This window comes from Phragmites australis, chromosome 7 (assembly GCF_958298935.1).
Source record: "Phragmites australis chromosome 7, lpPhrAust1.1, whole genome shotgun sequence".
NCBI lineage: Eukaryota > Viridiplantae > Streptophyta > Magnoliopsida > Poales > Poaceae > Phragmites > Phragmites australis.
Genome location: NC_084927.1, coordinates 27,048,858 through 27,065,036, shown reverse-complemented (window position 1 = coordinate 27,065,036; position 16,179 = coordinate 27,048,858). Strand labels below are relative to the sequence as shown.

Here is a 16,179-nt window from a genome sequence, read left to right as displayed (position 1 = left end):
ATTGAATATATGTGAGAGAAGTACATGATACGTGTCACACAGAGATGAGGGTCTTTCTGTGAGACCGGGTCTCACAGAATTTCCTTCCGCAATCGTGGCTCCGCCCACGGTGGGGGCCTCGGCTCTGTCTGTCCCGGCTTCTGACCGACTCTGCCAAGTTGCTGTGGTTGCGGGCATCCGGCCGCGCGGCGCACGTACATAGCTGGTTACATTCGCGTGCTCGATAGGTGAATAGTTTCACGTGTTGGTAGGAGGCATGCTGGATGCTGCGTGCAGTGACGGCTACAGGACTAGGCTTCGCATGGCCGAGACCAACACGGATGAGAGATGAATCTCCGAGATATTCCTGAATATCTATCGAGGTCAGCAACTCCACGCGAATATGTGCGCAAATGGCAATGCCTTCCTCGTAACATTTGGGCCTTTTGAATAATGGAGCTTGGTATTCACAACAGGAATTTTTATATTTTATTTTTCAAAATTTAGCAATTTTAGGCACTCGTTTGAAAAAATAATATGAATATGCGTCCATAGTTGCTAAATTTGAAAGATTAAAATAAAAAATTCTTCGCAACGGGATCACGTCGTTTAGAATTTTGGCCTGTCAAAGCCCAGTTGGCGAGACTTGCAACCACCACCTTCGAGTCCGACGACGAGACGATCGTATCGAACGGCCAAGACAGGTTTCAGTTCTCCGTTTCTCCGCAAAACGGGTAAAAACCCACGGAAAAATTGCAAAACCCTTTCTCCCATCCCCCTCGCCACCGCCGCCGCCGCCGCGGCGCTCGCCGGCGAAGCCGACAGCAAACCTGAGCCTTCTGTAGACCATCCCTATCGGAGCCCCAACCCACACACTCATGGCTCTCCTCCTCCGCCGAGGTGCCGCGCTCGCCGCCCGCTCCATCCGCACCGCGGCCGCTTCCACCGCCGTGCGCCGTCTCCCGGCCGTGGGATCCCTTGCGGGCGCCGGGAAGCTCGCCCCCGCGCAGCTGTTCCTCCTCGAGACCCGAAGAGGCTTCGCGAAGGGGAAGAAATCGAGTAAGTTGCACCCGCGCCCCTCCTCGGGTCACTCCCTTCGTAGACGCTGTTACAAGGCAGCTCAGTTCTGTTTGTATGTTACTTGTTAGGTCATGTGGTTACTAGGTTAGAGATAAGTTGTAACTGCTAAATCAGGTTTTTACTTTTGTTTATGGGAGAAGACGGATGGCAATTTAAGCATTGTCTATTATGAACCATTCACATTTGTTTGTATGTGGCTGTCTAGAGGATGATCGAGGTGATACAGTTCAGACCGGTCCTGACATCGGTCCAACCGTCAAATCATGCGCCACTACGCAAATGGAGGCTGCAGTAGTGGCGCTGTCGCGGGAGCTAAGTAAACTACGGACTGGAAGAGCTTCTCCTGGTATAATTGTGATCCCTGCCTTTGCCATGTTATTAGTATTGTTTTTCATTTGCTGGACGGTGCTGTTTATCCCACTGATAATGTAACAAATACATTATGCAGGCATGCTTGACCATATCATCGTGGAGACTGCTGATGTTAAAGTTGCATTGAATCGCATCGCTGTTGTTTCTGTCCTGGATGCACATACCCTATCAGTGATGCCTTATGATCCTAGTGTAAGAACCTCTCTTGCTTTGCATAAACAGTTATTTTGGCAAGCAGAAGCTGGCACTTGCTATTTTCATGAGAAATAAAATTGACGAGTCTTGTTATGGAGATAATCAAGGCAAATTTCCTGAAAATGTGATATAATGTCTTTGTCATTTCATCACAAGTGTTGTAGAGGACCCTAAGTTCCATAGTTTCAAATACACCATTATAATCTATTGTTGCGCAGTCCATTGACTTATTCTAATCTATTGTTGTGCAGTCCATGAAGTCTATTGAGCACGCAATTATCTCGTCTCCATTGGGCATTAATCCAACACCTGACGGCAATAGGCTTATTGCAGCTATCCCTCCGTAAGTGTTTCCTGGAATGTTGCTACTAATTATTTGTCTTAGCTCTATACTTGATATGTGTTCTTATACATAACAGTGGCAGTGTTTTTTATATTTTGTCTGTATTGTTATGTTGCACCATTAGCAGTGATTTCTTTACTGATACCAACATGTGAGGGTGATAAATCAGGCAATAGGTTTTTGACACCAACATATGAGGGTGAAAATAATTTCTATACTGGATTTGTACTCATAAGTGACTCAAGAGTTACTTGGTCAACTTGTCCACAAACTCGCAACACCTTTCATTCAGTATTTATGGAGGAGTAGTTGGAATAATTTAGTTTACATTATTTAATATATACAGTCTTAAATTTGCTTCCTTCTGCTAATTTAGTTTTTTGATCATGCCCAGATTGACGAAGGAGAATATACAGGTAAGATTTGCTAGCTTATATTTCTCTTGTGTTCCTGAAACAACTAAGTTTTTTTTTCTTCTGGTGTCCAAGTATAGGCACTGTGTAAAGTTGTTACTAAATCGGCCGAGGATTTTAAACAAAGTATTAGAAGAGCACGCCAAAAGGTAATGGAGCCTAAGCCTGTTTTCTTATATTAATCTACTTCGGCGATGAGAGCATTTACATATGACACAGCAAAAGGACTACCATATCCTTCATTCTTCAATTGAAGTTTATTTGTATTCTATTAAACGTTATTTGGAATTCCTGTGTGGTGAACACTCAGTTGGTTGTAACTTTGTATCTGTTTCCATGTGGAACTTACATTTAGAAATTAGAAGACAACTATATTGTGCCAAGGTTTATTAGTATTTTATATGATCCTTGAGTATCTCTGATTCTCTTTAAATTGCTGTGCATTGAAAGAGGATGTACTATGCTCTCAACTCTCATGAAGGTTGAGCTCTCAGAAAATGGAGCTGAAGACTACTTGATTGGTCTATATAACAGTATTGTTGATCTATATTAGCGAAAAACCCTTTGCCACCATGGCCTAGCATCTCACTCTCAAAGCTAAATTTAGTTTGTTGAAAATCTTACATTAAACTAGAGCTAACCTTGCTAGGATTATGAGTTGGCCCAATGCCCGATGCTGGTATTGGCATCATGCATATTAATAAACTTTGCCTTTCGTGTCCAGGCACTTGATACAATAAAGAAATCTGCATCTGGTATGCCCAAGGATGATGTAAAGCGGCTTGAGAAGGAGGTGAGTAACTGAAACAATGTTCTAAAAGGAGCACGTTATCTTCCGGTAGACATTTAAACTGTTATATTTCCTCCAGGTTGATGAATTGACCAAGAAGTTTATAAAGTCAGCAGATGATATGTGCAAGGCTAAGGAGAAGGAAATCACTGGAAGTTAAAGTTATCCAATCTTGATGAAGTTATGCTTTGTTTACCTGTCAGTGACTTCAATTCCAAATGTTGAGCGACTGCAATTCGACAGCCGAATCGAAGATATAAATTTTCTTGTGCCATTCTAACTATACTGTTGCAGTTCAGAACAGTGTGATGACCAGGGTATCTGGCAGGTGGTGTTGTAATTTTCAGTCACGATTGAAATTTACAGAACGAAAGTGGGTTTAGCTCTACACGTGATTGACTCTGTTTACTTGTTACAAACCACCATGCCTTCTTTTCTGTCGAGAACCTGTTCTTTCTATTGATTGCGATTCGTGCATACCTGTGTATTTCGTCCATTGTGTTTTGAAGTGCAAGACCACTGAGAAAACGGAGCATTAGTAGTTGCAGTGTTCCCATCTATCCTAGCTTTAGTGCTTGTGTGGTACTTATTTCTTCTGAGGAAGTGAAGGATTTGGATGCGCTGATTGAGTTTGTTATGTTATCCTGAACTAATTTATTCAGAGTTCAGAAAATGTTTTACCTTCATTATTGTGTGTTATCTTCTCCCCGAAGGTCAACTTCTCTCCCGAATCTTCATTCTAGACAAGGACATGTGTGAACTTTCATCGTTTTCATTTTCCAAATAAGAGAAGCACAGGTATTTAGCTTGGAAGTTGGAACAGCAAAAACGGCGAAGTTTCTCAAAGATACTGATGATTCTGATGGAAACCCACAACAAGCCAGTCAGCTAAAGCAACTTAGCCAAGAGAACACCCAGGCTATACAATCTCCATGCCCCTGAACCAAAAAGCTTCATGGCAAAGCCAAACCCAGCAGCCAAGCCTTCGAACTGAAGACCGGCACGGCTGCACACCAAACCGCACGCGTCACCACCCTCTCTACGTACGCCCGCTACTCTTTACACGCACACGCTTGCTGCAAACTACAGAGCCTAACGGAGAGAGCAAAACCACGCGTCACTCTTTGCCTCTCTTGCCGAACGCCGCCCTGGTCACCGCCCTGATGCCCTTCACCCACAGCTCCGCCGCCTCCTCGCCGCCCTGGCACACGAAGTGCACCTCCCTCCCCGTCGCCGTCACCACGCGGAACAGCCCGGGCTCGTACGCGTCGCCCTTCCTCTGCCGGTGCCTCTGGAACGCCGAGCTGCCGCCGACCTCGGCCTCCCGGCAGATCACGTTGCGCCGGTTCGAACCGCCCCAACGGAGCACGCCCGCCGCGGCGACCATGCAAAGCGACTTCCCGTGCGGCCTCCCGCGCCCGCCCTTGGTGTGCTTCTTGACGTGCGCACCCTGGAGGACGGCCTGCCGGCCCAGCTCATCCATGATCACGTCCTCGGCCTTGTTGAACGACGCGGTTGCCAGCGCCGCCCTCGCCAGGGAGAGCGCCGTCTCGCCGTGCGGCGTCTGGATGTCGCACCGCGCGCCGTAGGATATCAGGAGCTCGCAGACGCCCGCGTGGCCTTCCCTGGCCGCAAGCATGAGCGGGGTGTAGCCGTCGCCGTCGGGGATGTTGACGTCGCAGCCCGTGCTCGCCAGATGGCGCACCGCCGCGGTGTCCCCGTGCCGGGAAGCGCAGTGCATCGCGTAGAAGCCCCCGGGCATGCCCTTCTCCAGCGCGAACTCGAGCATGACCTGCTCGAAGAGATCCCTCTTCGTGCTCTGCTGCGCGAGACCAATGGCCGTCTCGCCACGCTTGTTGCTCAGCTTCACGTTGGCGCCGGCAAATACGAGGGCACGGAAGGCGTCAACGTTGCCCACCTTGGCGGCAGCCATTATGGGCGAGCACCCGTCCACGTCATGCTCGTCTACATCCACGTCCGGCTGAGCAAGCAGCACTTCCATGGCACCCGCGTCACCGCACCGCGCTGCGAACATCAGCGGCGAGAACACGTTCCGGTCGCTCGACCGTGGGATTGTCCCGGACCGAATCACACCAAGAACACCACATTCGAAGCCGGTCTTCCATCCCACGGAAGAAGCAACTGAAGCCGCGGACATGCCGGCCGAGTTCAGCAGCGCGACGTCTGCCCCGGCGGACACGAGAACTCGGAGACAATCCTCGCGCTTGTGGCGCGAACAGAAGATGGCAGCGGTATCGCCAGCCTCCGCCCTCACGTTCACGTCGCAACCCCTGTCAACCAACATCTTCAGGATATCCGGCTGGCCGAGGCGCGCGGCCATGTGCACCGGCCTGGACCTCGCGCTCCTGGACGTCTTCACGGGAGCTTCATGGTCCGCACCAGACGCCAGCAAGGTCTGGACGGCGCCGGCGCTGCCGCAGAGGATGGCGTGGTGGAGGAGCGTCCGGCCAAGGTGCGTGGCACTCGCCGTGTACCCGCTCTGGAGGAGCATGCGGAGGATGGAGCCGGTGGACTCGTAGTACTCCACGGCGCACCAGACCGCGTCGTAGGGCTCAGCGAGGCCGGCGCCGACGCGCAGCTCCTCACCGGTGGCCGTGTCCCAGGACCACGCTCCCAGCCTCACCTTCGTGTCCCTCTTCACGCCGGCCTGGACATGAATGGCGAGATGGTGTTAACCGTATGGTTCTGAACGCTGAAGAGCTAGCGTACGTGCGGCTGCATGTACAAAATGATGCGCACCTGAAGCAGATGACGGACCACGGCAACCTGCCGACTCACGATTGCTGCGAAGATCGCCGTGCAGTCGACATTGGCATGCAGGGATGGCTTCAGGGAGCGCAGGAGCACCCGGGCGGTGGCGTTGGGATCAGCTCCACACTGAATTTGAGAGAATCCGACGAAATCAGAGGTTGAGATTGAATTTGAATTGTCAGCCTTTAGGAGGATATAAAAACGTTAGACTAATACTGATAGCACAATTTTTTAATCTAAACAACTGCAAACTGATGCGTGTTCAAGTTTGTAGCCTCGTTTGATTAACGTTGATGCAGTTGCAAATGCAAAACGAAATAGGTAGGAGACACAGGGCCCAAGTGCAAAAATTTTGGGTAAGATCCACCGAAGCGGGTAGCCTTAATTAACCGTAATATGCTGCTCCATAGGAAAGTCTAAAGACCATTCCCATCCCTGGGGAGATGCCAACCGCCTCTCCTTTTTACCAAAGGATTTTGACAGCTGCCACCATCCATTATAAACTGGTCCTCTCCCACACGAAGTAGCGAGGTGGGACTAATTGACCGCCTCGACTCTCTCTCGCTCTCCCTCTACTACTCCACATGTGAGATTTTTTTATTTATTTGAGAGGCTCCCCATATGACTTGGTACCCTGGAGTCTGGACAGCATCTACATGATATGACAGCCCATATAGGAACCCAACTTCTAGGGTCCAAAAACATGCAGCTTCTGACATTTTGGGCCCAAGATACATGCATCGTGATTAATCCGTGACAGAAGTGATACATCTAATACGAGCACTCGTCCTTGTACAGTTATAAAGCTGGATGCAACTACGTAGAACACTGTATAAGTAAGCAAAGCAGCAATATACCTTGATCAACGTGTCCACCACGTCGACGAAGCCCCGGGCGGCGGCGGACACGAGCGCATGGACGGCGACGCGCGGGCGGACGAGGTCGGAGTTCATGAAGATGGCCGCCAGGGCGGCCTGGCCCTGTAGCGCCGCCTCCACGACGGCCTCCTCGCAGGCCGGCTGCGACGCGCCCGCGCGCACCAGCAGCTCCGCCACCTCCGCGCGCCCCTCCCGCGCCGCGGCCGTCGCCGGGTAACCCCGGAACACCTTCCCGTTCACGTCCGCCCCCTTCGCCTGCACGCGTAGCACGCAAAGTAAGAGCCATGGACAATCGGAAAACGTGACCGAGAGAAGCACATTTGGTAATCTGTGCTAATTCATCTTGCAGAAGCTGATTAACTAAACTGCAACATCGGATGAACACAAAAGTCAACCACTACAGTCGGTTAAATCAGCACAGAACACTTTCGCAAAAAAACACCCAGCACAGATGTCCTCAAAACCATTACCGGAGCTCTTGATACAGTTAAAGCAGAAGGATCGGTGTTTACTGAACACTACAGTTTATTTGCTTTTACTCTCTTCCACCTAAACGGATTACCACTCCTGCAGTTTATTTTCTTTACTCTCTTTGACCTCGTGCACAGAAGATAAGATGTACTCCCTGGCTTCGTAATACTTGACACTTTTGGCTAATCATAAAGATTTAGATAATCATTAGTAAAATATTTTATAATAAAAATACCTCTTTTAGGATTAGTATTGAGCTACACAGGGTAAAGTATGAATTGACAGGGTAAATAGGAAAAAGTGATAAAAAATATTTTGAGATACATGAAATGATACGTATTTTGATAAAATTCTTTTAGTAAAAAATGATAAATATCGAGTAGGGCGTGACAATGACCGTCGGGACTTGCACAACAGCTGTCCGTACGTGTAACAAATATCGCTGTTACTACTATGTTGGGTCAGGTCGGTGATGTGCTGAACTGCTGAGCACCAATGGAGTGTCCGCAGCAGTAGCACTGTTGCTGGAATTCATTTGAGAAAGAGACACGACTACACGAGGGGCCTCCTCCTGGACGAAGGAATCTGGTCAAAATTCTGCAAGGTGATGCTATCCACCGATCGATGTACTGCATACTCCTACTGCTAAATCTTTGTGCGTGGTGTCAGCTCACCGTCGCTGCATGCAGTGGTAGTACCTAGCTTTAATGATTTCCTCAGTTACCGGAAAACATATATCGTGTGCTGCCCTCCGTCGGCTTCGTAACTCAGAGATCGTATCTCGAAACTTGTATGAATTTTAACCCACAAGCAAGCAATGCGTTGCCACTTTGCCAGGAACATCGTACGATTTTGCAAATCGGACGACGAGAGATGCTACAGCGGATTTATTCTCGTGTTAAAAGGATCCACCAAGAACGAGCGCATTAGGCCATTACAAATATACCCCAGCATTCGCACTGTTCAGGGTTGCTAGGTAAAGCTCTAACTTTAAAAATTATTAGAGCAAAATATTTATAACTCTGAAAATTCATAAAACTAAAGGTAAATACACACTAAAGATTAGATAGATCATCTTATTACATTCTAGATTAAAAATATATATTTAAATTATTTTATATTCACTACAAGCACAATAAATCTAAGAGTTAGGACTCAACAACATGGTTGTTTTAGAACTTTTTACTAGCTGAATAAGCGGTTGTAACTGTTGAATTTTAGTTGTTGATTTTTAAAATAAAATTTTAACTTCTCAGCACACATAAAAGTCAGAAAAACCAGCTCAAATCTGTTTCTTTACTTTTAATCCATTTTAGCTATAGCCACTTACTCACATAACTAAAAGACAATAAAAAACAGAATTAGAAAACAACCGTTTAGATAACTTTTAATTTTTAGAAAAAAAAACTGAAAAAGAAAGTATCCAACCGAGGTAAATACGTTCTCTACACTGAAGCGAGGTGATGTTCTTCACAGCTAGCGTTCCTCCCCAGGCCCCAGCATGTCGTCGTCATCTATATTCCACAGGGCACGCCATAAAACACGAGCAGGGGCCTTGAGCGCGGCGCTGCCGGCGCAGGCAGGAGGGCGTGCCCGCGGCTGTGCATGGGCGCCAGGTGTGCGGACGAGCAGGGGATACAGCTGGCCGGTGCCAGAGGGTGGGGCAGATGGCTACAGGACAGGGAAGAGGACACGGCACGATACGGACGAGCGCTCTCCGTAGCACTCCCGGTACATCGCACTGGGCCGGTTTCTGTGACACATGCGCTTTGCCTGGCCCATGCCGAGGGGAAGGATCGTGTACTGGCCCTACGCGCCTCTACATGGCTCGGGGCCGGGGCGAGGTGGCTACATGGCGTGACGAAATACAGCTGGTGCGGCTTGGACGTATTGGAGTTGGAGGGAGCACCAGCACCAGCGGCTGGCCTCAGATGCAGATGCAGATGCAGATCATGTGAGCTTACTGACGTGGATGAGGGAGGAATGGACCGGGTACTATTTTGCCAACGCATGAGTGATCGATCGGGGCAGAACGCAGACATAAGCAATGCTGGGCTAGCCAAAAGACACACGTCCCACCTGACCACGCAACGATGCAAGTCCAGCCATAATTGTCCGGTCGAAGAGGATAGGATGGGCAGCCACAATGCACTCCTCCATGCTAGCCGAAGGAACCGGAGCTCCCAAGAAAACAAAAGAGATGCTTCAGCGTGTTTTGGGATAAGGGCCACGGCCGGGCGGCCGGCCATGGTGGGGCGTCTGTCCTGGGGCAGAGGCATTCATTAGCCTTTCGCAGAGATCAGGTGAACCTGGTGAAGTGCCGGTACAGGCGCCGTGCAAGGCAAATGTACATGGCCGCGGCCCGGACGCGTGCTGCACGCTCCGCTCCGCTCCCCTGCCACGCCCATTCAATGGCGCTTGGCGCGGCGCCCATGACGCCGGCGGACCAGCCGGGCCGCGCGTGGGACACCCGTCCCACGGCACAAAAGGAAGCCTCACGTCACCTGGTCTCGCCACACCCTTAACCACGTTTCACTTACACAATGATCTAGATTCTTGCATGTCCGCATGATGATGGTAACCTATACTAGTACAACAAATGAGCATGAAAGAGACGCTTGATTCTTCAGAACGGATCCGAGGGGGAAGGGCGACAGACAGGTGGGGCCTCACCGATTAATTAGGCTTCAGGTGCAGTGGCGAAGTGGCTGCAAAAAAGCTAGACTCGAGCTACTCGAGTACGGCTCGATTCAAACTCGGCTCCAGTTCCAAACGAGTCAAGCTCGAGCCAAAGTTCACGAACATGGTGAGCTCAAGCTTGAATAGCTCGAGTAAACTTCTTTCTTTCTGCCAGCGTGAGATCCACAGGTATGTGTCCTAATTTCCTCTTATTCTATTTAAGAACTTGACAATTTGTATGCTTACTTGAGAAATAAAGAAAAAAAATTGTGAATTTTAGTTGTTTACGAGCCTACTTAAATTGAGCTCGAGCTTATCTCGTGACCCAGGCTCACTCAAGGTCGGCTCGAGTTTCGAGCTCGAGCTTGCCACGTCATGATCGCGATCGCTCGAGCTCAGCTAGTTAACAACCCTAGTAACATCCGCCAAGTCTGAAGATTACGCAAGTTGAACAACACCGCACATCCGAGAAAGGCGTGGAACGTGGCCGGAGGGTGGAGTGGAGAGCGGAGACCGGCCGGCCCTGGGCGGGGCAGGTCACGTGATCCCACCCCCGGCAGCGCTCACGAGGGGGAATATATTGGTCTCTTCCAAAGCGTTGAGCCGGGAGTAGTACTTAACAAAGCACTGGCCAAGTTTGCTTTCCACTGATTATGTTAGTGCTAGCAGCAGTAAAACAAAAGCAGGGCTCGGTCAGGGCGCTAGTGAATCCCATCTAACGCTGTCTCCCAATCCTCCTGCTAAAATACTCTCGCCAACGCAGTTCACAGCCAGGCCTGCCTAGCTTCTTGACGTGAAGACACGGCGGACCACATCAGGCGGAAATTACTTGGACACCGTGGTTGCCCGCACGGATACATATAGTTTTAAAGAGATATATATTTAGTTGTATGTATACATTATTTTATTCTGCTTCAATGGATGTAATTATATGTCCGTAACTCGACGGATGCAACAATTATACGCTCGAAGCCTGATCCAATAAATACAAGCTACTGTATTCACTCATGCAAATGAGTTCACTTATTAATATTACAAAATTACCTTCATATAAGCAATCAATGAGAATCTTAGCTCTTATATTCGCTCGTACAATCTCAAATTAAATCAAATAAAAAAATCAGCACAATATATCTAAACAAATACAACTAAATAAATATTTTTTTTTCAATACTCCTACATCCCCTCGCTCTACTTCTATTCAGCCTCCATATATGGTTCATACAGGTGGTAAGATAATACGAACAACCAATCATACCCCGTATATCTGTATTCACTCTCTTGTCACTGCTCCTTTACGGGTAGTAGGAAGGAACTAAGAAATGCGGTATACTGCTACGGTAGTAGTACCTCGTACAATACATACTTGAACCATAATATTTATTACTGGTATATATATCCACCCCGACCGATGCGTACACGTATACCGAGGGTATCGAAGTGTGCCCTGGAAGCTTCCCTGCTTAAATTGCATGTCCCGTGGCTAGAGAAGAGAACAAGCCTGTCCGTACGCATTAAAGAGGAGCTGCAACACATGTATGCCCCACTGCAGACATGAGAGTTGCTAGGGCTGCAGGCATACAGACATGAGAGTTGCTAGGGCCGCAGGTATACTTGGTAACCCCCGTTCTATAGACCAACTACAGGTAATGAGACGCATAATTTGGTCTGCACTATTTGCAAATGTCTCATGATGAGCACCTCTTAAGATTTCTAATCCATTTTTGAGAAAGTGGGCAATATAAAGTGAATACTAACATAGTGGGCATTTTTTAGAAGGAGCTGAGTTAGTGCTTGGTGCTTGGGTGAACAGTGTGGAGAATCATCATCCTTTTTCTGGCAAGCATAAACGAGAATGCGAGACGAAGCATAAGGAGTTGGCAGCACCCGCTAAAACCATTCGAAAATGCCGTGCAGCTTTTCACCAACCCGGTTAAGGAGAGCCGAATAGAAAATGAACCAAGGCCAGCCTATGACGCTGCATGCTCGGTGGGACACAATCTCACGGCAAATTTGAATGCAAAGTTGCAAACTCGCACCGAAACTACCCAAAAATTTAGCTACGCACGTAGATATAAACAGCTCGACATGCAGGTTGCGTAGCAAACCAAATCTCAGCACAAATTCCTCCCCCAAAACGATTAAATGCTATCCAGAACGCACCAAATGAAAGCAACAAAATGCGAAAAAAAAAAACAAACGTGATGCAGATTGTTAAGTTCCGACGCGAGAAAACAGAGGAGCTAGGGAATGCAGGGGAGCGGGAGGGACAGGGATCACTCACGAGCAGGGAGCGGACGAGGGCGACGTCCCCGTTGCCGGCAGCGAGGAAGAGCGGCGAGACGTCGGCGCGGATCTCCTCGTGCACGGCCCGCAGCTCGGCGGCGGCGCCCTCCCTGGGCTCCGATTCCGCGACGCGCCGCGCATTGAGCCACACCACCCCGGCGTAGTTCACGTCCGCGCGCCCCGCCGCGAGCAGCTCGCCGGCCTCCCTCGCGTCGCCGCGCGCCACCGCCTCCACCAGCCGCTGCGACGCCGCCTCCTCCTCGCGCGCCGCCTCCTCCTCCGCCTCCGCCACCGGCCACACCTGCCGGCCGCTGGCGATCGCCGCCGGGCGCAGCAACACCGCCATTCCCGAAGCTTCCTCGAACGGGACGCTCTGCTCCGCTTCGGCCTCCCTGTGTCCCTGGGTGTACGGGGAAACTTGAAAGGGCGAGGCGCGACGCGACGGGGCAATATATAGGTGGGGACTCGGGAGGCGAGACGAGGAAGGGGGATGACAGGCGGTGAAGCCACTGCGCCGGTGAAAAGGACATGCTGGGGCCCACGTGTAAGCGGGACGCGTGGATGATGCAGTAACCGTGAGGGTGTGGGTGTACGGATATAGTTGATGGTGGGCTCCGCTGCTCATTGAGAGGGCGTGAGGGGTCATGGAATGAATACAGCACGCTCCGGTGCTCCTCCCGCAGCTCGGCTCCCGGCTCAGCCTGGATGGGGACCGACCCAGGAAGCTTGGCTCGGCTATAGCTATTTCGCACGGTTGGTTTTCCGCCGAATTGAGGTTGGTCGAAAACATCTGCCAATCCGTTTCTTAACGTATATACGGATACATATGTATGGTGTAAGTATAGAGTATATACCGTGCGTGTTTTCATTGTACGTTCTAAAAAAATCTGCATTTTTTAATCAAGCTCAAACTACTTCACTAAATTATACGTCGTCTTTTATTATTCAAGAGATCTACAAATTTTCATAGCCTTTTTATTTACTTGAATGAAATGGGGTTCTACTAGTAAACTTTCGGCCTTGCCTCACTCGTAAGTGAGGCTCTCACCCCTCCTTCCTCATTTATTGAGAATGAAAAAAGACAATGTTCATTGCTTCCTCAAAACAAGAGGTCCACATGTGGTGAATAAAAAATCGTGGTTGGAAAGATTATAGTAGCAAAAGCATAATAAGTGGTGATATATATTTTGCTAGCTATGAAGACATCAGAGTAAAAAATGGACAAACACTGTAGGCTTCGAGCTAGGGTACGTAGAAGATTAGTTGTTCTGAGCACAAAATATGAAGTACCAAAAAGAAGCGGCTGATTTTAAACAATTTCTTCAAAGTTAGGTTCAAGAGCTAATAAATGGAGTTGAAGCTTGATCAAATAGGACAGGTACACGCATGTGGGTGGTTAGGTTTTTAAACTACATGTTAGGTTAACATCCACAAATGTCTCTCAATTCAAACAGTTGAGCAACCAAAACAGTTGCACAATTTAACCATCCAAAGATGGGACTAAAGGAAAGACGACCGAAAGAATTACAACTCTTCCAAAAAAATGCAAGGTTTTAAGTCTATATTATGTATTGTTTTATGTTTTTTATGTAAGACGATTACTTAGAAAACAAAAGCTAAAAAACACATTATGATATGATTAATTATTGTGCACCATGCTAAATTCAGTCTCTATTATTTCATGATATATTAATTTTAAGAATTGGCGAAGCCATCATAAAAATAAAGAATGCACATTTTGGTCAAAGCAAACATGTGAATTAAGAAAAAAAAACATCTTGTGTGATCCAACTGCATACTACTAACTATAGCAAATTGGGTTGTGTGTTGAATACCAACGAATATGAGGATTCAACCAGTTCTAGGCTTGAGGGTTTGGATGCGCGGATGAGCCGATGCTTCAATCCTGACTAAAAATCCATGGTGGCTACGCCCTAACTGGTGATCTTCAAACCCAGTTTGAAGATTTGGTCTCGTGATAATGATTTTTTTACGTCTTCTATTTACCAATCGCTTTAAACATCGAAGTTTTAAGTCAACGACAAAATTGGAGCATGCCAACATGAATGGATTGGGAGGGGTTAGGGTTCAGAGTATGAGAGGTCTCTAGGCTTAGAGGAATGGCATGGATAGTGTTGTGGAGGTGTGGTGAGACGACGGCAGCGGTGGTAGTGATGGGAGAGCGTAAAAATAGATTGGTTAGTGTGATAATAGATTCGGCGGTAGGAGAACCGCTGAAGATGGTGAAGAAGAGCGGGACGAGGGAGATCTTTGATGCTTCTAAGTGAGAGAAGAGAGAAGTTCAGCCAAGAGGAAGAACATCGCTGGAGGTTAAAGAAAGTGTGGGAATTATCTGATTATAATTGTAAAAAAAATATTTATTTTCAGTTATCTGAAATTTAACATCTCCTTTTTCTTCGCGTTTTTTGGGCAACAAAGGGCCAGAAGAATGTCAAATTCTAGGCTTGAATCACAGGATGGGAGACACCGAGACAGTGCTGCACTACGGCATAGCACGTGCCGAAGTGGGAGGCTATATGTGTTACACTGAATCCCTGTTACGGCGGAGTACTGCTGCTTCGTGTGACAAGTCCCTGCGCGACTCACCAGGACTCATCTCCATCACCGCAGGACCGATTGGCGTGTCCCGACAGATCCTTTGAGCATTAGCTAGCCAACACATGCATAGGCTCAGCTCAGGAGCCTGCAGGCCTCCTCCACTCGCAGCGAGCTTGCATTGCATGCGTCGAGACCGATCGATCGATCGATGACCTTTGAGGTGTACGTCCAGCAACGTACGTCGTACGTGCGTGCGGCGCGCCCGCCCACAGGTGCTTTTTCATGCAAGGTACACGATAGGACGGCCGGTACGTGAATGCATCGTGCCGTGCTTGCGTGCGTACGTGCATAGCCGCCGTTAACTGTACGTACGTGTGAGCTGATTGGTGATCGAGGACTAGCGATTAAACGCACACGGACTAGCTATCGCACGTACCCAGCACTCAACCACGCCGTGTGGACATGTGGTCGTGTCCTCGGCTCCAGGCCGACCGGGCAAGCAGGGGACGCCGAGCCGAAAAGAGAGGCCGCGGCTCCACCCAGCGTTAGCCGCGCCGCGCCGCGGGTTGGGGACGTGACGAACTGGTCGTTTTCCCTGTGGATTTGTTCAGGGGGCGGCGTCGTTGCCCCCCGATAAAAGCCGCGGCCGGCGCTGGAACGGAAGCTCTGCGCTGCGCTGCTGATGCTGCTCTGCCTGCGAACCATTTTGTGTGGGTAAAGGCTGTCACCGATGGTGTCTAGTACTGCTGGGAGTTATCATTGTGTGTCCAAAACTGCTATTGGAACCGATAATAAATTAGTGACGGTGATAATCTAATTATTATTGTGTTTAAGTTGATAATTTATCCACGCGTATAAAATTACTTTATCGTTAACTCTTCGATCTGAGAATGTACCTAATTTTGATCTCAAACTTAGACAGATATCTCATACCGAAATATTCTCGCTCAAACTCGTTCCTAATTTAAAACAACAATCTTGTTGAGACCACAATGATAAATAAGAATATATACTGTAAAGTTGCTGTACCAAAAGCTTTTCGGCTTGCTGCATTGTATCATATGTCGAAGAGCTGTTGGTACAGTATTTTTGCGTTATCTGTTTTATGTCTTACGCTATTCGAGGGACAACAATATATCTAAATGAATAGTAAAAATATAATCATCTTGAAACAAATATATTTTATACCACTCATTTAGATCTGCCTATTGTTGCAATCTAGCCTTAACACTTGGGGACGAGGCTACGGGCTCAAGAGACAGGGCGATAGGTTCTAGCTCCGGAGACGATGACGAGCTCAAAGGATGTGAAAGCTGGGTCTAAGGGGTAGAGGTAACCACAGTCGCGATGGTGACCATCGCA

General features: G+C 48.5%; 2 protein-coding genes and 1 non-coding gene across 3 annotated transcripts; 1 reads left to right on the top strand and 2 right to left on the bottom strand.

The window, feature by feature from the left end:
• Positions 1-660: 660 nt before the first annotated feature.
• On the top strand, positions 661-3,609 carry LOC133924477 (uncharacterized). Its single transcript, XM_062370036.1, has 8 exons — positions 661-1,038; positions 1,265-1,405; positions 1,508-1,623; positions 1,878-1,969; positions 2,364-2,385; positions 2,463-2,531; positions 3,107-3,175; positions 3,252-3,609. Exons 1-8 carry the CDS (start codon positions 858-860, stop codon positions 3,330-3,332), a joined length of 771 nt encoding a protein of 256 aa, XP_062226020.1. The 5' UTR covers positions 661-857; the 3' UTR covers positions 3,333-3,609.
• Positions 3,610-3,986: 377 nt separating this feature from the next.
• On the bottom strand, positions 3,987-12,710 carry LOC133924476 (uncharacterized). The gene is made up of 4 exons (XM_062370035.1): positions 12,257-12,710; positions 6,802-7,077; positions 5,933-6,070; positions 3,987-5,840 (listed from the first exon to the last, which is right to left on the bottom strand). The coding sequence occupies exons 1-4, from the start codon at positions 12,602-12,604 to the stop codon at positions 4,290-4,292; spliced, it is 2,313 nt and encodes a 770-aa protein (XP_062226019.1). The 5' UTR covers positions 12,605-12,710; the 3' UTR covers positions 3,987-4,289.
• On the bottom strand, positions 6,290-6,417 carry LOC133925686 (U6atac minor spliceosomal RNA). The gene has a single exon (XR_009910958.1). It is a non-coding gene; the product is annotated as a U6atac minor spliceosomal RNA (small nuclear RNA).
• Positions 12,711-16,179: the final 3,469 nt, after the last annotated feature.

Excerpts from the sequence above, each read along its gene's own strand:
- LOC133924477 (XM_062370036.1), top strand. The coding sequence starts at position 858 with ATGGCTCTCCTCCTCCGCCGAGGTGCCGCGCTCGCCGCCCGCTCCATC. Across the intron at positions 1,624-1,877 it reads TGATGCCTTATGATCCTAGT|TCCATGAAGTCTATTGAGCA; the intron begins GTAAGAACCTCT and ends ATTGTTGTGCAG. Across the intron at positions 3,176-3,251 it reads TAAAGCGGCTTGAGAAGGAG|GTTGATGAATTGACCAAGAA; the intron begins GTGAGTAACTGA and ends TATTTCCTCCAG.
- LOC133924476 (XM_062370035.1), bottom strand. The coding sequence starts at position 12,604 with ATGGCGGTGTTGCTGCGCCCGGCGGCGATCGCCAGCGGCCGGCAGGTG. Across the intron at positions 6,071-6,801 it reads TGGTGGACACGTTGATCAAG|TGTGGAGCTGATCCCAACGC; the intron begins GTATATTGCTGC and ends TCTCAAATTCAG. Across the intron at positions 5,841-5,932 it reads TGGTCCGTCATCTGCTTCAG|GCCGGCGTGAAGAGGGACAC; the intron begins GTGCGCATCATT and ends ATTCATGTCCAG.